The following is a 26503-nucleotide window of genomic DNA, read 5'->3' as shown; positions in this document are numbered from 1 at the left end:
AATATACAATACGCCTAAATACTTCCTTCATTTTCTTAAATGACTTGTAATGACTTTGGACACTTTTTCACCATTTTTCAAGTACATTTTATGGTGAATGGAGCAGTAGAGCACCCTTGTCAAGTTTTATTTTCCATATCACTTGAGTTGATTTCTCCCCCAAGACAAGGGCATTTCAGGAAACTAAACACTGAACCAGAACCTCCGACAAACAAGGGTTTATGGAGGGGTTTTGAGACAAAACAATTCCACTCCACCACCTCCTTACTTCTTCCGTCTCCTCTCCCACACTTCCTCAAACACAATGTTTATATGTTTCTCATGAGATAACAACATCACACATTTCACTCAACTAATCATTCAAAACCCTAATTTTAAAAAATTCTCACCATTGATTTTCTCATCTTCAAATGTTGAAGGTTCTCTCATACTCATGTCGATTCCAGAATGTTCTCGCTTCTCATTCTCGAGCTTCCGCCATAACTCGGAATTCCACCGAGTCAACTACGCCATTGCTCCGAGTTCTCAACTCGCTTCGAGGTTCTAATCACTTTAACTCTTGTGTTTATCGCCGTGCTTTCTTCTGCTCAGATTCGTCTTCCTCGGATGGCTCTGACTCGGTTGTTGATGGTGGACCTGTGGCTAAGTCCGCCACTGGGGAAGCTGAGGATGCCGATTCGAAGTCTTCGAATTCGATTCTACCTAGCGTGTTTCGCCCTGAAGAGTGTTTCACGGTTCTTTCTCCTTTTCTTATCATTTTCATTTTTTGTAGTATGCTAATTGTCAATTGCATTGATGCCAATGGTTTTAGGAAGGTTGAAATTAGTTTAGTTGATCATTGAGCAATCATGGTTTTGTGTTTCTTGCTGACTGAGTGTTTCACGGTTCTTTCTCCTTTCCTTACCATTTTTATTTTTTGTAGTACGCTAATTGTCCATTGAATTGATGCCAATGGTTTTAAGAAGCTTGAAATTAGTTTAGTTGATCATTGAACAATCATGCTTTTGTGTTTCGTGCTGACAAATGGTGCATGGTTCTTTCTCTTTTTTTCTTGTCATTGCTCTTTGCTAATTTGTCAATTGAATTGATGCCAATGGTTTTAGGAAGCTAAAATAGTTTAGTTGATCATTTAGCAATCATGTTTTAGGAAGCTTGAAATGAGTTTAGTTGATCATTGAGCAATCATGGTTATGCGTATGTGAAGTGAAGAGTGACGTAAACTTGGTTTGGTTATGAAAGTAAGGGAACATGTCTTAGATAAATAAACTATGGTGCTCAACAAAGAGAATGAATGTATCTATAACCTTGAATTTGAATTGCCCTTTAATATCATACTACCTTTATAAAAAAAATTAGTTGAACGTTTTACTTTTGCACTATTCATATACTAATCTTCACTGAAATTCTTTGACTAATACTGTATGTAAATTTGCCTCAAAATATAGCTGATTGAGGTGAATGAGAGGTTTGAATATCTTTATCCAGTAACCTACTGTTTGGTTATGAGTGCCTCTTATAAGATGATTCATCCAAAATTGCATAAATTTTTGTTGCATTTACCAACGTTTTGAAATAGCGGATCGAGATATGGTGTGTATTAGCCAACTACTCCTTAAAAATGACAAATTTACATACCCTGCCTCCAAAGCGAATACCAAAACACAACTCGTTCTCTTTGGAGAAAAAATCATTCATGGACAAATTCTTTTTTTCCTTCTTTGGTCAAGATCTTTGTCCCATCAAATTTCTACAAGAAAACTTGTTGATGCATGTCTTTGGAGTTAATCTCCATTCGCAAATAGTGTATTAGATCACATTAGAGCTGTAAAAAATGACCTGATGTGACGACCCGACCTCATCCTGTAAGACCTGACTTGCACCTGAAATTTGGGTAAAACAAGTCACCTGAAACCCGACCTGATAATAAACGATACCCGATCTTCACCGACCTGACTTGCACCTGAAATTTGGGTAAAACATCTGACCTGGTAATAACCGATACTTGATCTTGACCCAACAATCTATGACCTACCTGACCAAAAAAAGACCAATAACTAAAGTGATTAGAACTCACAACGATCTGAACCCGACTTCACACCCGATTCGATTAGGACCTGAAACCGATTTACAAGACATGTTGCGTCTTGGTACATGGTTTTACCCGACTTGTTACTACATGTTACCTGACTTGTTAATTTTTGATAACTCGACTTGTCATTTATTTCACCACATATTAACATAAATTATAAACTAACACTATTACAAAAAGGCATATAACTAGATAACTATTCAAGCATTGATTTTCAATGAAGTATTAAATAATGAAAAAATTTGAAGCTGTGACACACAAGTTTCATGACCCGTCCCATACTCGAAGCGATCCCAAACCAAGTATGGCACAACTCAATTATAACACATCTCGATAACTAACGACCTGAACTTAACTCGAACCTGAACGAAACCGTTATTCTCTTGATAAGATAAGTATCCTACCCACGCATGTCCTGAATCTGAAAGCATCCGATACAAACTTGCAATTAACCCGACCCGACACCACATGATCACGAAAGATGACCTGTTCCGAAATTGACCGTGCCGAACCGACCGAACCTGAAAGAAGAAACAAACCGAGGCAAACCTCACCGAATTACGACCGTTCCCGACCTGTTTCATTTATTGACCTGACACGACTTGACCGAACATGACCTGAAATCTGAGATGAACCCAACCTGAAATCTGAGAAAGGGGAGATCTTTATTCTTTGGTGGCAGTAGGCAAATGAAATATCCTAGAACTCTTAAATTGAGAGAGCAATTTCAGTTCAATGATCGTTCATAAGAGATGGAGGATATTTCGTGATTTCTTGATATGTGATGGGAAGAATATAATGTATTTGGTATGGCAACTTGGAAGAAAGAAAATATGATTGTACTTTGCCTCATGAGTGTTTTAGAAGGGTACTTAATAGGGATGTCAAATGGGGCATGGCATATGCAAATGATGGTCTTCCATTCCCATCTCCACTTAAAATTCGTTTCCTATCCCGCCCATCACCCATGGCGGGTACAAACTCCAAAACCATCCTCCCCCCCCATGGGTTAAAAAAACCATCTATTATACCCACATCATATCTGTCTTATCAACCTCATGACCCGCCTCAAAATAATGTTTGACTAAGTTTGAACATGTCTTTGTTATATTATTTCAAATAAAACAAATTTAAAATCAATACATCAAGATATTAGAATACAAATCCATATGCGAACATCAGTCTCAAATATGTACAGTGTCTTGAAATGGTGGATCAAAATATTTCATAGGAGAAACATTGTGCGAGTGTGGGGACGACACAAGAGCGAAGCCAAGCTTGGTTGTGGATGGGGGCTAGTTTAACAAAGAATTCTAAACATGGTTGTAGAGGGGGACCGGTTTACCAATAAAATACTCCCTCCGTCCCATAATATAGTGCTTGCATTCCTCTTTGGGTGTCCCAAAATGTTTTGCCTATTTCTTTTTTATGAATATGTTTGGACTAAATTATCCTTCATTTCTACATAACACTTTCCAAAATACCCCTACTTTCTTTTAAAATATGTGCCCCTATTTATTGTTTTACACCATTCCAAGGTATATTATTGCTCTTTCATTTTATTTTAAAGGAAAAAGAAGAAAAAAACTAGTTCCAAGACAAAATACCCAATAAACATTTACTTAAATATATATTTTTGTGAAATCCTAAAACTTTTTTCATTTTCCTTAATTCTTGTGAAAAATGAGAAGTGAGCACTATATTATGGGACGGAGGGAGTAACTTTTATTTTCACTTTCTTAATCTTCTTAGCGTATGCCCTTGGGACGACATAAGTGGAGCGGGAACAATCTAAAATCCACACGCACCCCGTCATCCATGGTGGCTTCAGTTTACATCCCCCTCCCACCTAGCTAAAGTAATTTTTGTGAGCTAATTCTTATATTAAACTAGGATAAATTAATGAAACAATACTGTAATTTTTTTATGTAATTTTCGATCGTTATGAGCTAACAACTCCTAGTAACAACTAACTTTTTAAATCCTTCATATGAACTACTGATGCAATCAACTAGTCAAATTGACTAAAGTGACCAGCTTATCATAGCAACTAATATAATCTGCTAACAGTATTCGCCAAACAAGGCCACTGCCTTTTCCATGGGTATACCTGACTACATGAAGAAATTTTGGAAATGCATCCTTCTATTGTTTTTTAATTCTAGAATCCTAAGGAAGATGCAGCCTTTTAAATTGATTAATTGAAGACTTCGTCATTCTGGCCTATATGTTCTTGTGCCTAGTTCTTCTTTTGTACATGGATAAGAGGGGAGACCCCTTGGACTCTCTCTACTGCTTTTCCTTACTACTATTAAAAAAATGGTAGCTGATTTTGTAGGGGAATTGTGATTGAAATGATACCGCGATGTTCGTCTATTTTGTTATCCAAAGTGTTTTCATGTTTTCTCGATTGTTTAGCTGTATCTCTTTTTTTTTTTTTTGGGTTAAATAAAATGGGGTTTATCTTCTGGCAGGTTTTGGCATTGCCACTTCCTCACCGACCGCTATTTCCTGGGTTCTACATGCCAGTCTATGTAAAGGTAGGTAGAGCATTTTTTAGTGTGGTTATTATGACGTTATCTTTCATTATCAGGTGTGGCATTTCAGACACACTCCCTTCCCTAAATAAAGTTGGCATTTCTTTTGGGCACAAGTATTAAGGAGAAATCATAAGTGGGACTTAGTTGTAATAAATCCGAATAAAAAATTGAAGTTGGTACACTATTCATGAATTATTTATTGAGGAGAGAGAGTGTCTGCCACTTTACAAAGTCATATTGTTTATGGGGAGGTGGGTAATATAATAAAAAGTGAAAGCTAAATAATATTTTAATTGGTGAACCATTCCAAATAAGGAAATGGGAAATCTATTTGGGACATATATAAATGGAAAATGGGAACTCTATTTAGGAACGGAGGGAGTAAATCTAAAAATGCTATAAGTATATTGGTAAAGATGAGTAGAATTTCTTGGTGTAGTTCTTAGTTTGAAGTTTGAACAGATGATGGCAATGGAGTCAAGTACTCTACTAACTCAAGTTTGGTTGTCATGATAATCAATTACTCCTCAGGAAACTAATGTTTGCTAGACTTCTGCACTATTTCAGAAGTTTCAACTTTCAATAATCTTTTTCTCAACCTTGGAATTTGTCTTCCTATTTGTTGAATACCCCCCCCCCCCCCCTTTTTTTTTTTTTGTGGGGGGGGGGGGTTGGTCCTTGCCAGACCATGATATATAGAGTTTAGTCTTTAGTCCAGTGTATTCTAATTTCACGTATGTATGGCCTGAATGTTATACTTTCCCAGGATCCCAAATTGTTAGCAGCTCTGGCAGAAAGTCAAAGAAGGCAAGCCCCCTATGCTGGTGCCTTCCTTGTTAAAGATGAGGCCGATTCTGACACAGAGAAGAATATTAATGATCTTAAAGGACAAGAACTTTTAAATCGGCTGCATGAGGTTGGGACGTTGGCCCAGGTACCCATGTCCGAATTATAATTTTCTTTCAGATGAGCAATCTTAATGGAGTACTGATCTTTCGTTTTTGATATATTTGTATTTTTGTATGTCCACAAAGATTACAAGCATCCAGGGAGAGCAGGTTGTTCTTATCGGTCACCGGAGACTTCGGATAACGGAGTTGGTAAGCTTGTCGAAGTTAGAGTTGCTCATGAAATCATGTACTTCTGATTTATCTACTGCTTGTTCTGATGTTGATCTGCTGCTATTTGCATGCTTCACTTGCGTGCTGCTTGGTTTCTAGTATACATTTTTTAGTTGTAATACTTATTCTAGTTCTTCAATGCAATGCCTTATGATTATTGCCATGGTGTTGTTTCCAGGTGAATGAGGATCCTCTCACTGTCAAAGTTGATCATCTGAAGGCAAGGCATTGAATGTTTTCTTTTTCGCAATTTTTTCTTTAAACTGTTTTCTTGTAAGTTGTAATTGCTTGTTTGGATTGATGCCGAGCTGATCTAGGCCACTCTTCTTGGTGTAGGATTTACCATATGACAAAGACGATGATGTCATAAAAGCAACCTCATTTGAGGTTATATCTACTGTAAGGGATGTATTGCAAAGAAGTTCACTCTGGAGAGATCATGTTCAAACATATACAAAGGTGAGGTTGAACATCAAGCTCTTGAGTTGCCTAATCTTTTAATTAACATAGTTGCATTCTCTGTGGTAGTAGGACAAGTTAACTTGACAGGACTGTTTAGCAAATTACTACCTCCGGTCTTTATTAGTTTACCCGTATTCCTTTTTGGGATGTCTCTTATTAGTTTACCCATTTCTTTTGTTTCTATTTTTGGAATGGGACCATTAACTTTCCATCACACATACATTTAACTTTAACATAAAATAATAGTTCCTCTTTCTTTTTATGTCCCACAACATTGTTTCTCCTAAAACTTTGTGCAAAAGAAACGGGTAACTAATAAAGACCGGAGGGAATATATGTTAATATTGGGTACAGTGAGTGTTCATGTGATCCTGGAGGTCTTGTTTTCCTTTTTGCATCAAGTTTGGGGTTCCGTGTAAATTTATGCAAATAATAACATATATGCTATACTACTTCTTGTGTTCTTTAATAATTAATACATTTCCTTTTAATGGGAGTTTAATACTAAGCACTGCATACCCATTTTTAGTAACTTTCATCCTTTAGGGTTTTGGTGGTCACTAGCAAGCATGCGACGCCATTTTATCCCTTTTTTCCTCGCCCTCATCTTTAACCGACTTTTATGATGGAAGCAAAGCTTAGCGATCTTCGTTCATGGCTGACCTTAAGAGATGTATGTAACTCATCCAACCTGAGAACTGACTTAGAAATAATGGGTCTCAAACAAGATTTTTATTGTCTCTACTTTCCTTAGGGTTTCATTAGTGTCATTGTAATATTTGCCAAGTCGGCGGGCAAGCCTGCCATGCCCCCCTTCCTTTCCTCCACCTTTTCTTTCTCCAAATTTTATTATTGGAGCAAAGTTTAGAGATCAATGTCTGAATCTTATCCAATCTGAAAACTGACCTAGAAAGAACAAAGATTTATATTCTCACTTGGATCCTTAAAATGATCAAAAACTAAATTGTGTGGGTCAAATTTGACCTTTTGGATTGATCCATTTGGTCTATTACAAAGGTTTTCAAATCTACCGAACCGATACTACCCGCATCGTAAAGGTGTAAAAAAAAAAAGCATTTTAGCTGGTTCAAGGGATATCTCATGGTCTGAGCCGATATTTGGCGGTACAACAACCGCATCATCCTCGTTCCCGCATCACCATGACCTTTACCACGACCGTGACCGAAACCACATTTTCGAACTATGCTCTGTACTTCTGCAGATTTAGACTTGTAGTGCACTAAAAGTTAATTATATAAGCCTTTCCAATTTAAAAGAAACTCACAGTTCAGCACTAAAAAAAAGCATAATACTTCAAGTCCTTCCTATTATGAATCACTTAAAACAATACACTTTGGTATTTGCATATAATTCTAATCTTATGTAATCAGGAGTCAGGACTTGAGAGTACTCTTGTGTCTGAATTTAACTTCTTTCTTCTGGTATATTTGCTCCTCGACCTATGAAATATGATGCACACCTATTCTATTTGTACAGTTCTCCCTTATTTTTCTCTCTATATCCTCAACACTTTCATAATATTTAGTTGGTAAATTACTTTATAGTAATTTACCACTTGTAATTGAAGAAATATGGGCATTGTTGTCAGGTCAACCCATCACAATTGTATTATTCAATTGTGGTGCATAATCAATTAGATACGTTCTCAGGAGTGACACACTCAAGTTTCACTCCTTTGTAGAGCTATATTTTTTATGCTGTTGAAGCAGAAAGATTCTTAAGCCTTAAAATCAGCTTTCCTGATGTGTCGTAGTGATGTTTACACTGCCTAATTTTATTTCCAGCATATTGGTGATTTTAATTATCCAAGACTAGCAGATTTTGGAGCAGCTATATCTGGTGCAAACAAGCTGCAATGTCAGCAAGTGCTTGAGGAGCTAGAAGTAAGTTGCATCAGAATTAAAATCATATAACATCATAGGTGCAACATGAATCATGTCTTGCTTGACACAAGGGATGTATATAGTACATAGTTTCACTTAAATGGAATGTTCGTTCCTAACTTGATTGCTCCAGGTGCTCAAGCGCTTACAGTTAACCCTGGAATTAGTGAAGAAAGAAATGGAAATCAGTAAGATTCAGGTATTGGCATCACATGTTTATGTTAGAACTTTTTTTTTTATACTTCTATTCTTTCTTGAGGTTTACATATCTCTTTTATTTTTGTGAAGGAAACTATAGCAAAAGCTATTGAAGAGAAAATCAGTGGTGAGCAACGCCGTTATCTTCTGAATGAGCAGCTTAAGGCCATAAAAAAGGTTTGCAATCTCATCCTGTGTCGTAGAGTAGTCTTTAAATTTTGGCAGCTTGCTCACATGGTGTGGTATCTTTGCTACATCCTTTCCTTCCTTCCCCCTCGAATTAGACAAACAAAGAAGGGGGAGGTCCCATTCAATTCTTTTTTTAATTATCAGAAATTTTTTCGTATAAATGAAAAAAGGATTTAGCCATCACAGTGGTTGTGGAAGCTATGTACAACTGAAGTACAATTACTCCATTCTGTTACTTTATAAGTAGCTATGTAATACTAGTCTAAATGCTCAACTTTTGCCTTCTCTTTTTACAGGAGTTGGGGCTTGAAACAGATGACAAAACAGCACTTACTGGTAAGTGCTGCGAGTAAATTATTTCTCACAGCATTATATGTTGGAAAAATTGACAAGAATAATCCAAACTATCACGGTTTCTCTCAAAATAATCCCAACTATGGGTTATTCTAGAATAATCTAAACTATGAGGAGTACGTTCTCAAAATAATCCAAACTTTTAATTATCCTATATATAGTAGACCCAAAAGGGATCATTGAAGGCAAGAAAAATAAAAGTTTGGATTATTTTGAGAAGGTACCCTAAATAGTTTGGATTATTCTAGAATAACCCAAAGTTCGGATTATTTTGAGCGGACCGGTCATAGTTAGGATTATTTCTGTCAATTTTTCCTTATATGTTCTTGTAGACTAATTTGATGCATAACTGAGTCTAGGTTTGCACTTGATATGTAAGAAAATTTGATGCCATAGGCAATGGCTGTCTGAGGTAGCTCTGTGTGGTGCATATCTTTACTGAGGTTGCCAAGGCTGCCATTTCTCTAAACGGTTTCTGATTGAAAAAGTTCTATATGTTTCTGTGCATGAGTACTGTTGTTTGATATCTGTTCCCTAAGCTTTTTTTTTTTCTGCAGCAAAGTTTAGGGAAAGGATTGAACCAAACAAAGATAAAATTCCACAGAATGTTTTGCAAGTCATAGAAGAAGAACTTACGAAGCTCCAACTGCTGGAGGCCAGCTCAAGTGAATTCAATGTTACCCGCAACTATCTTGATTGGTTGACAGCATTGCCTTGGGGAAACTACAGGTTAGAAGTACTCAGTGATCAGAGTTCTTTTCAAAAGTTATTATCTTCTTCAAAATTTGTATATTAGAATGCCTTTTTTCATTTGATATATCTCTGTCTCCTAATCCTATAGGTCTCAGTTATCTACATGAAAGCATTATATTGTTGTTGGGTTTGGAATTCAATCCTCAACTAGTCTAGTCCTAGTACCTGAGAATGAAAACCATAGAGGTGTTGTAGAGAATCGCTTTGGGAATAAAGATGATGTCTTTATATTGGTTTTGTTTGTTGATTGCCATGGTGTAGTGTCGGATTCTCGCGAGCTCCCAAAATTTGATTGAATATGTTTTTGGCATGCAAACTTCATTGCAGAGAATCCCTAAGAGTAAATATTGATTTTATAGCATGTAAACTATAAATCCTGAGTGCAAAAACCATGCATTAATAATGCATATTACTTTATGTTATTAAGACTCTTCATCTTAGAATCAACTTGATAAATCAGGCCCTTTTGATCCACATTTTGTCAAGTGTTAAACTTTTGTGGTTATAAGCCATGTTTATGTTCAGCATTTAACTATCACTACCTTTTGATTATTGTGGAATATTTACTTCATTTTGTTAAGTGTTTAACTTGTGTGGTTGTAAGCCATCTTTATCTTCAGCATGTATCACCACCTTTTTGATTATTCTGCAATATTTACTATCATTTGAGTTGGTGTGGGGAATGAAGAAATCACCCTTTGTTATTCTCCTGGGACATCAAATATATAACATCTCTTGAAAATCTAGTTGTTCATCACAACTGCAATTGCATGGAGTGAGTAGTTGGGCAGCTTGATCTACAGTGTAATAAAAACAATTAGGAACCTGTGTTATGTATCAAGCACGGAATGAAAGATTGATAACTTCTGTAAGCAGTCATCTTCCGACCTCTGTGAATGAAATAGCTCATTTATTGGGCTTATGCATATGTCATTAGTGGGCTCAATATCTATAAGGTTCTACAAGATTCGTGGCCCTTTAGACTGTGAGACCATGATCATTATCATGTACTTCTAACCTGTCAACCTGAGCCGGTACTATTTCTTATTGTATACTCTATATAGATTGTGATCTCATGGAATGCTTGGATTAGGCTATGTTTAGTTCACCTGAAATTTTCTGATCTGAACTTATCTGATCTGAACTTATTTTTTCTGATCTGATCTGAACTTATTTTTTCTGATTACAAGATCTTATCTTTTACATTTTTCTCAATATATAAGAAAAATATAGTCATGTGGGGTCTTGTTTGATTCGTCTCAATGAGTACTTTATTAATATTCAATTATTATAATTTTTACTAATATGTAATGAAAGATATAATGATTTTTAAATATAAACATAATCTGAACTGATCTGATCTGAACTTATTTTTTCTGATCTGATCTGATCTGATCTGATTAGATCTGAAATAAGCAAAAATAAGGTGAACTGAACATAGCCTTAATATATTCATTTGGTGTATAGCAGTCACTTCTATTGCCAACATTTTTTTAGAGGCATTGGCTCCCATCAAGGCTTTAAGTTCTTTTTTAGTTGGAATGCTTGGATTAATATATTCCTTAGGTGTATAGCAGTCACTTCTATTGCCAACATTTTTGTAGAGGCATTGGTTCCCATCAAGTTTTCAAGTTTTGTATATCTAGAGCCAATCTGACTTCCAAGCGGTGTTGGGTGTCCTTAATATTTGTTGATAAATTACCCCATGATGGTTCGAGGGGATGAATTTTTTGTCACTTGACCCCTTTTGTCAGTGACACCCGCTCGGTTTCTTTCTAACATATCTCTGTATGACCTATAAAACATAAGTGATTGTGCTCCTTTCTGTTCTTTTTTATGTCTTGAAATAATTGTTAAATTTATTGATACTATGCCTTTAATGCACTGCTGTACTAAAATGCATTCTTGTTTCTATTCACTTCCCTGTGTCTTTGAGAAAGTCAGCAAGGTTCAGTGACATGTGATTGAATGTTCTAGATATCGTCATTTAAATTTATTGATGGAGAGGAGATAGGGGATACGGATGTCAGTGAGGGTCCTTAGTGTGACCTTGCCAAATATTTGATTTTGTGGGATGGACAAATGGATAATGTTGCTATAATTTTTTGATGGATACTATCTACTTATGGTAATTTTTTGTTCTCGTCCTTTTGTGTTGATGCAGTGATGAAAATTTTGATGTTGCTCATGCACAAAAAATACTTGATGAAGACCACTATGGCTTGTCTGATGTCAAGGAGAGGATATTGGAATTTATTGCTGTTGGAAAGTTGCGGGGAACATCTCAAGGTTACCGCTCACCCGAGATCTATGCTTTCACCTGTTGCTTCTTGTCTTCATTCTTAGTGCAGGCCGGATGTTTATAAAATCTTAATAGACCCTTTTGTGCCAACTGCCAAAGAGGAAAAGTTTTCTTGCTACTACTTTCTGGGATGTTGATATGATGTTGTTGTACTTGCTGCGTAAGGTTATCTGATATCTCTAGTCTCTACCTTCTACAATGGCTATATAGATCCTATTCAAACTATCATTTTGGTTATTTGTGCTCTCCTGCTTGTCTTAACAAATTATAACCAATTGCCATTTATACAAAGAACACTATAATTACCACTTAGCAGTTCATAATGATTGAGTAGATGTGGAAATGATATCTTCCCAAAATAGAGTTCTTCATGAGAGGGTGATTTGGAAAGACTTTTATGATATTTATGATGCATCCTCTTATTCCTTTTCTGATATTGCTATAGCTTATCTGCATAAATAAATGGCATGTCAAACTGACCCCTTGATCCTAATGTGGTTTCCCCTTTTTTTTTGTTTTAAAGTCAAAACTATGATGTAGAATTATTCTCGAGACTTGAGAGATTCATTTAGAGATTGCTTTGCAGTTCTAAATAATCTATATCTTTATGTGGTGATTTGTGATTGGATAAAAGTACATCTCTTGAATTGCTGGTGTATTTGTGTCAGGAAAAATTGTTTGTCTCTCTGGCCCACCTGGTGTGGGAAAAACTAGCATTGGCCGTTCCATAGCACGTGCGTTGAATAGAAAGTTCTATCGTTTTTCTGTTGGGGGACTATCTGATGTTGCTGAGATTAAGGTACACTTAAGGTCATGCTGTAATGAAAATATTTTTTTTAACTCCACCCTTAAAAAAAAGAAGAAAGAAAGAGAAAGGAACAGAAAAAAACTAAATTACTATGTAACTGTGTGCAGGGTCATCGTCGGACTTATATTGGGGCTATGCCTGGGAAAATGGTGCAGTGTCTAAAAAGTGTGGGAACTGCTAACCCTCTTGTGTTAATAGATGAAATCGACAAGGTATATTGACTTCATATGAGTGCTGTTACTCTCCTTATTCTACATTACTTGTGTTGCTGGGTTCCTCCATGCCTATATGGAATATGCAAGTAAAGGACCAGATTTCTTATTTAGTCTCAGTTTTCATGTCGCTTTCTATTGTTCTATTCCTTTCTTAGGAAATTGGTTTTAGTCAAGTTCTTTCAATTTGCTTTCTAATATTCCTAAAAACTTGTATTTTATGTTCATGTGTTAGTTTTTTCTCCACAAATAAGTGTATTGGTTACAGTAAGAGTGTGACAAGGAATTCTTCACTGAAGGATGGATCACTTGTACTCTTCTGCTTCATGAGATCTATATTCATCCATGTGAAATTGGATTTACATATTTATGCTTCATGAGATGCTCAATGGCTCTTCTTGTTCATTGCAGTTGGGTAAAGGACATGCTGGTGATCCAGCAAGTGCTATGCTGGAGCTTCTTGACCCTGAACAAAATGCAAATTTTCTGGATCACTATCTTGATGTCCCCATTGATTTATCAAAGGTTAGTTCCTTAGGCATTTAGTTCTGTCACGTCGGTTGTGCTGGAAATATTTTTGACAAAATTTCGTTAACCACCCTCCTTTTTTTCCGTATGCATGTGTGTTCTGACATATCTTGGGCGAGCTTGTCTCAGAACTTGCTTCATGTTGGAAAATTGAAACTTTTGAATGCCTCTATTTAAGAACCACCCCGCAATATACATCTAGCAATAGATTTAACAAGGTTGACTTTTATCTTCTTTTGGGAGTTAGATATTACCATATTCTGGTTTGGCCTTTGAGTTTTCTGGAGTGTCTCCTTAGCAACTGATGATTATTTTTCTGCTAATATGCTTCTCCATTCTCATTGAATTTTAGAACTTCTAGGTGACTTTCTAGTGCGTTTTTTGTTCTGATTTTTGAACTTTTCGGGGTGCCTTTGCCCTACTTTCCTGCTGATGTATGGGAAAATCATGGAGCAAAACCTCTGAAGGTGTTTCTTGATAACCATGTTTAGGCCATAATGCTCTATGATCTTCAGCAGGATTCCAGTTACTTCTTTATATATGGTTAGGGTGCCATTCCGAGTAATTTGGCCCAAAATTTGTGGTATCTCGGACTTTTATGCCTGATCAGTCTAGCATTTTTTTAACCTTGTTCAATGACCGTTGGTTCACTATCTCTAAAATCTATATCACAATCTTTCTTTTTGAGATCGTCTACACATTAACATCAACATTACTGAAATATTTCTGAAAATGGCTCATGTCCAGAGCAAAGTAAGGGGGTCAAATTTATGCAGACTTGCCTGCTGACCTAACAACATAAGAGCTTTAATTAGTTATTTTATTTAGTCCATCATATTTCTAATTTCAGATTCATTCGTTATTTTATTCAGTCCATTAAATTTCGAATTTCAAATTCATTAGCTGTTTTATTTGATCCATTATATTTCAAATACAAACAGTAATCTTTTGGCTCCAAGAAATGAAGATAAGATGAACTCATAGTCAGTTCTCCGTGGTGCAACTCTTTTCTTTCATAACGCATATGCTTAAGTATATGTGAAATGCCCTATGTAGTCGGACATCGGAAATGTGGCCACTGTACTGGTGTTGATACCCCTTGACACTAAGTATGGCATATGGGCTGCATGATGCAACCTGCACTAATTTGGCTAGATCAGGAAAGGGAGAGATTAACGAGGACTCGGGGGGGGGGGGGGGGGGGAAGAGGGTCCACACCCCATTGTTTTTCTAGTTGCAGGTGTTATCTACAAAAATATTCTTCATAGGTAAGGGGTCTACCTAATTTGCAATGGCGTAAATTTTGCCATTGCCATAAATCATCTCGTCGGCTACCTTTCCAGCAACAATGGAGGAGAGAGTTAAATGGAAAATATATATTTATATTGAATCTGGGCCAGTGGATTCAGAAAGGGAAGGGGTGAAAAAAGAAAACCCACGTGAATACAGGCTACTGCTGCATGGCTCTTTCTTTCCCTGCTTCTTTTCTGATAATCTGAAAGACTGAAACTACATGGGAGGGGGCAGCTTAATTATTGCCTTTTCTTCTCATATCTAATTATCTAAAGCTTTGGATTTTCCCATTCCTATTTTGGTATTTTGAAATTAGAGAGGGATATAGTATATACCAATTAATGTTTTAATGAATTTGTTCTTTTTTTTGTATGGAAATTTTAGATGATACTTCCTCTACTTCCTTTTAAGTGCAACCATTTGATTTTTGCACTATTCACATACATCACTTTAACCATATATTTTTACTAATATATCGAAGTAAAAGTTAGCATATATAATGCTTTTAGGGTTGTCTTAATGAATATTTTCATAATATCAACTTTTATTTTTTTCTAATACATAGTTATACTAATGGTCAAAGTTTACCTTGGCAAGCGTGAAAGTCAAAACATAGCACTTATTTAGAAACAGAGAAAATATTTAGTTTTAAAATGCCATGGCTCCATACTAATGTTCACATTTAGGACGGTGTCCTCATATCCAAAAGTTTCACGAACTACTGAATTAGACAATAGGATCTGCACCCGTGTTCAATGCTTGTATCCAAGTCCTTGTAACTTAGGAAAAAGGCAAAAAGCGTATGGCGGCTGGAAAGAAAATTTCATTGCCTCACCTTCTCGTAGATGGTGTCAGTGAGAGCAATTTGAGTATCTTCCGTTGACCTTATACCAACAATTCGTAATTCTTGACCCCAATGCAGATTGCCTTGTAGTTTAAGTGTTAATAAATTGCATGTTTTTCTTCTTTGCCTGGCCTGAACCAGAAGAAGATTCGATTCTTCACCATTCACTGGCTTTCTGCTCTTTAAAGTTTTTTGGTGTGGTTGTTTGTACCCCCAGGTAGAGTGATTTAGTTATCTTCACCATCTTCGTCAGTCTCATATACACTCCATTATGTTGTCATTTGCTTTTTAACTCGTTATGGAAATGAACAGTACTGATTCTCCGTTTATTTTTTCTTTGCTTGTACCTTTATGAAAACTTCTGTAGGTTTTATTTGTCTGCACAGCTAATGTCGTGGAAATGATTCCCAACCCTCTTTTGGACCGAATGGAAGTGATCTCAATTGCAGGCTATATCACTGATGAGAAAATGCGCATTGCTCGTGACTATTTGGAAAAGACCACCCGTGAAGCATGTGGCATCAAGCCTGAGCAGGTAGCAAACTAATGAAACTATGTTATGCGTGTCAATTTTCCTTCTTCATCTCTTTTCTTATCTGCAAATAGAAAAATACCGCTTCTGTCAGGAAATAATTGTCACTCTGTTTTCACTTTTATGTTTTCTAGAAAAAGTTGTCACTTCTCTTAAGTAGTAATGGTTTATTATTGGACTTTCCAACAATGCTCTACATGAACTGATGGTGGGGAGGATGTGGAAATGACTCAATTTTTGTGAAGGGTTAGTGAACTCATGTGATGTTATTAGGGTTTGGATAATTTGACAAGTATATTTGAACTGAGGGAGATCTTCCTTATTCTGCCCTATCTGTTCTAACCCTAATTAATAGAACACAGATTTTTATTGGAAACTGACACCTTTGTTACAGGTTGAACTCACCGATGCATCCTTACTTGCTCTAATTGAAAATTATTGTCGGGAAGCTGGGGTCCGCAACCTTCAGAAACAAATTGAAAAAATTTATCGCAAGGTAAGACATCAGTTGACGTTCTCAACTTCATGTCTACATCACATCACATATTTTGCACTTATAAGCACTTTAAATTGTTTTCAGATTGCTCTACAACTTGTGAGGCTAGGTGCTGCGAATGAGTCATCTCTTGCTTCTGATGCTAAAGCTGATTGCCTTGTTAACTCAAGTGGAAACATGATTCAGGAAGAAAGCGAAATTAAAGATGAAACTGAAGAGAAAAGAAATGAAGAGAAGTGTGATGAGACCAGTTCAGATGATACAGATTCTGAACAGAAGCACCCCCAAAGATCTAATGATAAACTTGATGGCTCAAAGGTACTTTGTGATCTTTGCTATTTGGACTACTTGTCATGGAATGTATATCTTTTCTTCAAGTCCCCTTTCCACAAAAAATACAAGATCGTGTCTCTCGTAGAACCTCATGTTTACTGGGGACTTCCTCTTTCTTTCTAATGCTTCTTTGATGGAGTATCTTGTTCTGTTTCCCATTCTCCATTTTCTCTTTGTTAGGGTTCCCCATGTAGAAGAAGGGTAACATAAAAAAGTACCATCCCATCGTCCTTGTGTAGAGAATCTCTCAACTCTTCTGTTTTTTTTAGGTTCAATTCTCTTAGCCCGTCAAAATGGCACCAAATGCATTATCTGCCACTAGTCTACTACCGACTGGCACGGCTCTTAGGTGGAGCAACCTGTGCGACGTACTCGGAACTACTTGGGCCTCAATTTGGACAAGTATAGTTTTTTATGTAGGAAAAATCAGTACTTGAATGTTTGGCAAATTGGTGTAGCGTTTATGTTGAAAGTTGGTTGGGTCTGTTGTTCGAACCTTTAAAGAGGTTTTCTTCCCTTATCAAATTCCGCAAAGAGTATTGAATTTTCCTTAGTCCAATTTTCCCCTGTTATGACATCCTCTAAATAAAATCTAGAAGTTAAATGGTGTTTACCTTCTCCATGAATAAGCCTACCTTCTTTTGTTTCCTTATTTGCCAATTACATAAGCACTATTCCCAAATCCAATCAATTCTCATCACCAAGTCCAAGATTCAAGTTCCAATCTTTATCACTAACCTAATCTCTCATGTTAGTAAAAAAGGGTTAGTAATACATATTCATTACTAACCTAATTTCTCATGCCCGAAAAAAGGGGTTAATGTACAAACTTCATGTCAAATTTATGGTGTTTGCTTAATTTTTACCACTTCATCAACAGTTCTGCAGAATGCAAAGTGCAATTCATCTGCTAGGCTTAATTTGCAAATGCTAAGGCCTGAGGCCTAAAAAAAATTGGAGTTGGTTTTGTGCTGCATTAAAATGGAAATTCTTCATACATTTCTCTCTATCCGATCATTTGATTTAATATGTTGCTCTGTGCATTTTGGTGTTTGTTGGTGTATTTCATTTTTGGTTTAATAAGGATTTCACAATGCTGAACGGGACATGAAAAACTTTAATGGCAACTGGAGATGATAATTGAAGTTGATTTCAAAAGTGATAGGCTTCGAAAAGAGAAACACTTGCAGGAAGAATGACTTTCTGATGTAGATGTGCTACACAGCGAAGTAGAGTTCAAGTGTTGTTTTAGTTCTCTTTTAAATTTTAAAAAGGGGCTGAGGTGCTCAGTGCTTGCTTTCCTTAATTGACTCTTTGTGTGGCCTAATTTTGTGAATCTTTGGCCTAATGTGGCTTCTCCAGTATGGACGATACTGGCTAAATATTCTCATGTTTACTAAAAATCCTTTAGACTCTTAAGCTGGATAGGCTTTTTAAAGCACCTGCTAATCAACATGCTTTCCTTTAGATTGATAAGATATTTGGGTCAGCCAGTTGAAGTGGCAGAAGCAATTACTAGAAGAAGTAAGGGATCCTCTGTAAGCTCATGTCGCTAATTTGTGTTATTTTATCTGGTAGGATACAACTGAAGTTGACGAAGCTGAAGAAGCGAATGTGATTGAGAAAGTGGTGGTCGACCAATCGAATCTGTCTGATTTTGTTGGGAAACCTGTTTTTCATGCCGACCGTATTTATGATCGGACCCCTGCTGGAGTCGTGATGGGTCTAGCTTGGACTGCTATGGGAGGATCAACTCTCTACATTGAGACGACCCATGTTGAGCAAGGAGAAGGAAAAGGGGCCCTTAATTTAACTGGGCAACTTGGAGATGTCATGAAGGAAAGTGCACAAATAGCCCTCACAGTTGCCCGCGGAATACTACTAGAGAAGGACCCAGACAACAACTTCTTTGCCAATTCCAAGGTTCATCTCCATGTTCCTGCTGGAGCCACACCAAAGGATGGGCCAAGTGCCGGTTGCACTATGATTACTTCACTGCTCTCTCTTGCGATGAAGAAACCTGTTAAAAAGGACTTGGCAATGACTGGGGAGGTGACGCTCACTGGGAAGATACTTCCAATTGGCGGGGTAAGTATTAACAGCCATCAATCTGCTCATTAAAATAGGTTTCTTGGTTTTTTTTTTCGTAGGTGGAGAACATATCGCTTTTATGTTTTTCTTAACTCTTAGAAACTTGATGACCTTAAGAAGGCAGACTTTAAATGACAGCTGTGTGCTGAACACAGCTAAATGCTTTTGGACATTAGGGGAATAGGTTTTTTCATTAACTTTAGGAAGCTCTGTTCTTTTCACCTTAAAAAACAGGTTCAAGTCTAAATTGGAATAAAGTGTAATAAGTTCAAATAAAGTCTAATTAGTTCTGATGAGTTTAAAAAGATTAATTATTTCAGACAATGTAATAAGTTGAGATAATCAGTTCAAATTTAAGTGTAGGGGAGCTCTGATGAAAAGAAAATTTTAGTAAGAGAGGTTCGGACCCATAATTGGCATTCAGGATCCATAATTCTTGCTCGTTTGCAGTTTACTGGAATTTATTAGTTTGCTTTGCTGCTGCCGTCTTTTAATCTTGTGTTCCTTCTCTTCTTCTTTCTTGAAGTTTCATAATCATCAGCTATCCAAAGTGCTAAGTTTGTTGGTCATGTAAAACCAGGTAAAGGAAAAGACCATAGCAGCTAAGAGGAGTGGCGTGAAGACCATAATCTTTCCCGCTGCAAACCGAAGGGACTTTGACGAGCTTAGCCCTAATGTGAAAGAAGGCTTAGATGTCCACTTTGTAGAGGACTACAGTGAAATATATGGTTTGGCATTTACAGAGGACTCCGACTAAAGATAAAACATTAGAACATTCTTTTTTGTGTCATCCTCAAGCAATAAAGCAGTCCACTTGAATCTTATGGATGATCCCATATTCAGGGAGTTTTCATATGTGGATGAGGGGTTAATAGAAGGTGGAAAGAGGAATGGCAGAATTTACATATGAATCTATCTTAGGGATATTCAAACTTCGCTTCCTAGTATCGTTTGTTGTAAGCTTCGTGATACTACAGTTCAAGGCTAGTGACTAGTCATCATTCTTATTCTTTTACGTTGGTATACTAAAGCATCTGTAAGAACATGATTTTTTGACAAAAATATAACGGAACAGTTCGAACAAGTCTTGGATTATTGTGGACCCAAATTGGTTATACACAAAAATTGACTTATATATTGGTTATACACAAAAATTGACTGTACTAGAGCAAATCGTCTAGGTGTCTTTATCATTTAAATTTTAACTATGTAATAAAAACTGATTATATTTTACGAAAACTGACTATATAAAAGATGATTATATTATGCAAAATCGACTATTGCCATTGGATCCATTCAAGTTCTTTTAAAATTTCTGTGCAAAATCTTGCCATATTAAAAAGAAATTGCTTACGCCTAATGTAACATTGGATCATGCTCCATCCAATTTACACTCCTTATTTAATTATTTTCAATATGTTTTGACTTTCGAATTTCTCATTACACAACTTTAACAATTAGTATCTTTTGATTGTGTATTAGTGAAAATGGTGGAAAATTGATATTTTGTGCATTAACACAATGATAAATCAAACAAAGCTAGCAAAGATGTGGAAATGACACGTACAATCGAGCCAAGTTTTTTAAAAAAATAATAATGAAAATGAAAACACTATAGGTTCAGCTGTACATAGCATGTTATCTGATGCAATAAGCTTATATTCACCAAAAAAGAAAAACTAACTTAGACTAGTCTTACTTCATGGTAAGACTGCAACATATAGAAGAAAGTGAAAGGTGTTCATCCCAGTTTCTTGCATTCCCTGTTTCGTCATACTTTAACTGGTCATAGATCGGAAATGTAAAAAGTTACGATACACGATACACAATCATTTAAACGAACTTGTCATAAGGTTACCATCTTTAGTCGTAACTCGAACAACCAACAATATATTATGTATGCATACCAAAGATGTCTTAACCTAATGGTTAAGATTGAGGTATAAAAAAAACAATATGTTATGCATGAAGTAACAGAAGAAATATACTGAAATCTTGTAATGCCACAAAATTGCATATTTCTTTTATATTCTAATTACGAGAAATATGCGTATGATCTTTGATGTCGCTTTACTCTTTGGAAAGGCTAAAAAACTGTCACTTCTCTGATGCCCAGTTGCCACTACTCAACGCTGATTTAGATCTTCTAGTTATTCAGTTAATATATATAGGCTCAGTTTTTGATGCATGTACTTCCTCCGTTTCGTTTTAAATGCAACAATAAATATTTTATATCTCACAAATAATACCCATTTGTTGCATTTAAAACGAAACGGAGGAAGTATATGGTTCCTCAAGGTTTATTTTCCACAATAACTCTAGAAGATCTAAAGACTTAAAGCAGAAAAAGGTCACAACTTTCAGAGGTTGAAGCGTATATATATATAGGAAAGAAACTCAAAGGTACTCAAAGGTATTCACGCAGGACTGCAAGACGTGCTTTTTCATATTGCAATTTCACTTCTCCAGCTAGTCCTAATACAACAGCCAGAAAAGACAAAGAAACTTACAAAAATAGAAAACAACAAAACCATTTAAGGACAACTGTTATAGGTCATCATCATAATTCAATCAAACAACAATTATATCAACTATTGCCATGGCCGAATTAATTGCATTTATGACAAAGCCAAGATCCTTCCAAGTAGTCTATTTCTTGAAAAAACAATCCCTAGCCAAATTCTAACAAGGGGTTGACTTTCAACATCAATTAATACACATAGGTTAACATATCTTTTGCCTTCATATTTTAGGGTACTATTGTCAATCTTGACAAATTCTCCTAGTTTATTCCCTACTTGGACTAAGATGTCATGATAGAAGAGTTCAAGCCAATATCCTTCCCTCTCTCTCTCTTTCTCTCTCTTCCATTTCTCCTTTTCGAGTTTTTCAGTTTTTTCTTTACTACTGTTGTTATATTAAACTAATTTAGCCTTGTTAGTTTCAGATTTTAACATAACAATTTGAGTATCACTTGTGAAATTAACCAATTTCAAACTTTGATTTGGAGCCTTATTTTCATTACTTCAGTTAGAGCTAAATTTTATTCTTGAGAAGGATTTTGATAATGGTAACTCATTAAGAATCCATGATTTTCTAATTTTGAGTTAGTTGTTTAGTTTTCTTGATGATGAAGTGTTAAGTTAAGTTTCTTTATTTAAATGGAGAGAATAATTATTAATAGTGAGTGTATTTTCAATAAGATGAAGGGGGCTAAATGTGGAGCTCACGTGCCATTTGGAGATTTATGGATTCAAATATTGTTGGAAGGTTAAAGTGGATTATGTGAGATATGGAAATTGAATCTCGTTTGAGGTAACATTTATGTTCAGTAAAATGTATTTATATGTCCGTGTGTATACTGTATTTTTAATATTATATATCTTTTATAGTAATGGCCATGATTATAGATGTATGAGTATGTATTGAGTTGTGAAATTATATTGATTGATCATAAAAGTATGTTTTGTTTTGTTATTAAAATTGTTTGGAAATACTTATGTTTTCTTAAAAAAATATGATTTTAGTATGACAATGAGAAAGGAGTTTCGAATTTGTTTTAGCTGGCCGAGCTTATAAACTAGGCAAGGTATTGGTGTAAGAAAATGATTCAGATATGAGTTAATACCATATAAAGTCACATATTATGTTATGTTATATTCTGTAAAGTTTCTACATGTACTTGCTAACGATTTTTGCTAAGTGATTGAGCTATGCCAGTTATATAATTTGAAGGATGAAATCTTTTTTCAAAAAATTACCAATTTTGTTAGTAATATGAAAAATGTTTGCGAACTAAAACCGTTTTGACGGTTGAAGTAAAGTTACTGAGTTTTTCGCTCATTTTAGTGTTGTTTTAGTTTTGTATTTTCTTTTGTTATTTGCAGGTTTATCTTGGAAGCTCATAGTGATGCTTAAGCGAGTGTTTGAGTATGAAATTGTAATTTGATTAGTAATTCGGAATTTGTATTTATTTGAGAAAATATTTTTTGTCTCGGAATCAAGTAAAGTATTCTATAGTATGATTATGATATTTGGTTTTGAGGTGGTTGTGTTATGGGCCTTGACCCACAGGTCTAGGATCGATTTGTTTATGTTTCCGAGGCTAACCAAATGAATTACTTACAAATATACATAAAAATTCGACAAACTAAATCTAAAAGCATACAAAAAGAAAAAGATATGAATTGTTCAATGTAAAAAATTCTATAAAAGGATACGTATAATAACTTTTTAAGGGTTTTAGGGGAGTAATAACTTTTAAAAAGGCTTATGCTATAATAACTACCCTGATTTTAGCAAATAAAACATTAATGACAGTATAACACAAAGCACACTTTCTTCCATTAATTGGTACTAGCTTTTTTCCTTGTTCTTGTTGTCTCAGTTCTTCTTCTTCTTATCCCCTTTCCCCTTTCTTTTCTGTTTCTGCTTTTCATTTTCAATTTCATTATTACTCCATTGCAACTCATGAACATCGTATGTTGTTTTTTTCTGAGGAGGTTGAGCCACGCACCATGTATTTGTTGTGGGCCCCACATGGCCAGATTGGCCACATCATATGTATTCTCCCTTTGACCATATTCAGACTCCACTTCTCTACTCTCATTCTTCAGTACTCCAATCTTTTCATATTCGAAACCACAACAAAATTCATCTTCATCTTCATCTTAATCTGCAGTTGCTGGAAAAGAAGTGAAGATTATATTGCATTTCATTTCTGGCGAAGACGATAATGAGGTTGAGTCGTCCATTAATTGGTACTACCTTTCTTCCTTGCTGTCTCTCTTCTTCTTCTTCTTATTATCCCCTTTCCCCTTTCTTTTCTGCTTTTCATTTTCAATTTCATTCACGCAATTATTACTCCATTGTAACTCATGCTGTTATTCAAGATCGTAACTTGTTTCTTCAATCAGTTAGAGAACACTGCAAATTAGGGTTTTCCAATCTCAATTTTCCCCTTTCTCTCTTCCATCAAATGCTCTCTTTGCGCCCTCTTCCTTCTATCATCGTTTTCACTCAACTCTTCACTGCCATGTCCAAATTGAAACACCTTCAACCTCACTCCACCATTATCTCTCTCATCAGAGACCTTGAATCTCTGGTGTTCGACCCAATTGGTATTCATTGGGTATTCTCACCAATTGTTACTGCCATTTGGGCCGTGTTGATTTCGGCTTCTCTCTTCTCGCCAAAAGACTTAAGCTTGGTTACCCTTTGATGGTGATTGTTTATCTTTAACACCTTAATCAATGGCTTTATCCACTGTGATAAGCTTCCTCAAGCTCTTCAATTGCTAGATCAAATTGTTAAGCTAGGTTTCCAACCCAACATTATTACCTATGGTGCTATTTTCAAAGGCCTTTGTCAGATTGGTGACAATGCTGCTGCCCTTCACTTGCTTAAGAAGATGCAATGTGGTATTTGTAAGCCTAATCTTGTCATCTATAGCACCATTATTGATAGTCTTTGTAAGGATAGGCTGTTGAAAGAGGGCCTCGACCTGTTCACCGCCATGAAAAGTGAGGGCATTATACCTGATGTTGTCACTTATACCTCCTTGATTAGAGGTCTCTACAACTCCGGCTTCAAGGTCGAGGCTAAAGATATGCTAGCTCAGATGTTGGAGTGTAACATAGCACCAAGTGTTATCACCTTCAGCATGCTCGTTGACATGTTTTGCAAAGATGGTAATGTTGATGAAGCACAAGCTATTCTAGACTACATGATTGAGAGAGGTGAGGTGCCAAATGTCATAACTTACAATGCTTTACTTGATGGTTATTGCTTGCGTGGTCAGATGGAGGATGCCGAAAAGCTACTTGATCTTATGGCCCAAAATGGTTGTGAGCCTAATATTGTAAGTTTTAATACTATCATTAATGGATATTGCAAGGCCAGAAACATTGACAGGCCCCTCAACTCATTCCAACGTATACTTCAGAAAGGGGTGACACCTGATGTTGTTACCTATACCACTCTCATCGATGGACTATGCAAAGTTAATAGACTCCCAATTGCCCGTAAATTGTTCAAGGATATGCAAGGTCATGGAATTACTCCTGATGTTGTCACATATGCTTCATTGCTTGATAGCTTATGCAAAAATGCTTTACTTGATGAGGCAGTGGCATTACTTGAAGAAATGGAGAATAATGGTGTTAAGCCTACTGTTGTCATATACGGTATCCTAATGGACAGCTTGTGTGAGGCTGGGAAACCTGAAGATGCTGCAAAATTCTTCTTGGATCTTGTATCGAGAAGGATAGAACCTGATGTTAAAATCTACACAATTTTGATGAAAGGCTTCTCCAAGGAAGGCCTTATGGATGAAGCTATTCAACTGTTGAGGAAAATGGAGGATGATGGTTGCTCCCCTGATGAATTCACATATAATACAATCATTAGAGGATATATTCTCAACAATGACTTATCAAATGCATGTTATTATCGTGATCTTATGGTTAGCAAGGGATTCAAAGGCGACGCTGACACTTTCTCGTTACTGGCTGGCCTATTGTCGTCTGGTAACTTGAGTGATTCATCTAAGGATCTTCTTAGGAAGTTCTTGAAATGACTTGAGTAACATGATTGCAAATTGCAACTATTGTTGACACAGTTTCAATACTGGTTGACCTATTGCCATCTGCTTCAAGTATTCAAGTAAGCATTCTATTTGAGGAGGTAGGCATCAAACATTGCTGCCAAATCCTATAGACTCCTACCGCAAGCAAGCTATTCTAGGATATATGCAAGCTCATAGAATTTGTTATGAAGTCGAAATGAATATTTAACACTACATTCATGTATTTTATAGTTGATATGCAGTTCTATATCAATTCTAGAGAGAAATTACCATCTTCATATTGTTTGATGTTTATATTTTCGAACAAACTGTAGTTCTTTTTCCACAATATTCCGTTATTTATTTTTACCCAAACGCTTATGTGTGTTCTGAATTCAATAACACTATGTTGGTGCATCACTGAAAGTTGATCTAATCAGGTAGGAAAAGCTCTCAATCTATTTATGTATTTTTGAATTATCTTAAGAGTATTACTCCCTTCTTTATTTATTTATAGTTATTCCGCTTTAACTTTTGCACTATCCATATTTCTCTCTCCCGAGTCCTGACCATATTCTTTTTACTAATATTTGATAAAAATATTATGTTTGAATATGTGGTATTGCAGAATATGATGGTGAACCATGAATCAAGGTCCCATATTTTTTTTGAATCATACAGGTCTCCAGTTATAGTTGTGATAGCCTCGACCATTGAAATCCTACTGTTTTATTTCAAATGGTTAAGAGTAGCAAATTTTTGTGATTTTGGTACATCAAACTTTCTGTCATTTACAGTTTCATGTAACAATTTTTTCCAGCTCCCTGGTAGAAAGATTTTGAACTTTTGGAACGACATTAATTGCCAAGCGGAAGGAATTCCAGCACTA

The 26503-nt window shown here is 35.9% G+C and overlaps 2 protein-coding genes across 4 annotated transcripts; both read left to right on the top strand.

Moving 5' to 3' along the window:
- Positions 1-119: 119 nt before the first annotated feature.
- LOC104890770 (lon protease homolog 1, mitochondrial) lies at positions 120-20133 on the top strand. Of its 3 annotated transcripts, none has more exons than XR_007272963.2 (20): positions 120-734; positions 4564-4629; positions 5396-5563; positions 5664-5729; positions 5929-5970; positions 6087-6209; positions 8018-8116; positions 8250-8315; positions 8405-8491; positions 8800-8839; positions 9415-9586; positions 11775-11899; positions 12581-12711; positions 12828-12932; positions 13344-13457; positions 15965-16132; positions 16524-16625; positions 16710-16943; positions 17228-17360; positions 18537-18673. XR_007272963.2 is itself a non-coding variant. In XM_010676359.4 (20 exons), exons 1-20 carry the CDS (start codon positions 411-413, stop codon positions 19804-19806), a joined length of 2919 nt encoding a protein of 972 aa, XP_010674661.2. In that variant the 5' UTR covers positions 124-410; the 3' UTR covers positions 19807-20133. The 3 variants fall into 3 exon arrangements, 2 of the variants coding, with proteins under 2 accessions (XP_010674661.2, XP_010674662.2); XM_010676359.4 differs by lacking the exon at positions 17228-17360 and adding an exon at positions 19630-20133 and having other exon boundaries at positions 124-734; positions 18537-19046; XM_010676360.4 differs by lacking the exons at positions 5929-5970; positions 6087-6209; positions 17228-17360 and adding an exon at positions 19630-20133 and having other exon boundaries at positions 124-734; positions 18537-19046.
- Positions 20134-24146: 4013 nt separating this feature from the next.
- On the top strand, positions 24147-26041 carry LOC104890769 (putative pentatricopeptide repeat-containing protein At1g12700, mitochondrial; the record flags this gene model as incomplete). The annotated part of the gene is given in 2 exon segments (XM_048641783.2): positions 24147-24281; positions 24283-26041. Coding segments are annotated over 2 exon segments (1479 nt in total), but the record flags the coding sequence as incomplete, so codon positions are not given.
- Between the last annotated feature and the right edge of the window lie 462 nt (positions 26042-26503).

The sequence above is a fragment of the Beta vulgaris genome, chromosome 4 (assembly GCF_026745355.1).
Source record: "Beta vulgaris subsp. vulgaris cultivar EL10 chromosome 4, EL10.2, whole genome shotgun sequence".
NCBI classification, from domain to species: domain Eukaryota; kingdom Viridiplantae; phylum Streptophyta; class Magnoliopsida; order Caryophyllales; family Amaranthaceae; genus Beta; species Beta vulgaris.
The sequence above is the reverse complement of the archived record's forward strand: the minus strand, read 5'-3'. Positions and strand labels throughout refer to the sequence as shown.

Excerpts from the sequence above, each read along its gene's own strand:
- LOC104890770 (XM_010676359.4), top strand. The coding sequence starts at position 411 with ATGTTGAAGGTTCTCTCATACTCATGTCGATTCCAGAATGTTCTCGCT. Across the intron at positions 5,730-5,928 it reads GACTTCGGATAACGGAGTTG|GTGAATGAGGATCCTCTCAC; the intron begins GTAAGCTTGTCG and ends TGTTGTTTCCAG. Across the intron at positions 5,971-6,086 it reads TCAAAGTTGATCATCTGAAG|GATTTACCATATGACAAAGA; the intron begins GCAAGGCATTGA and ends TTCTTGGTGTAG.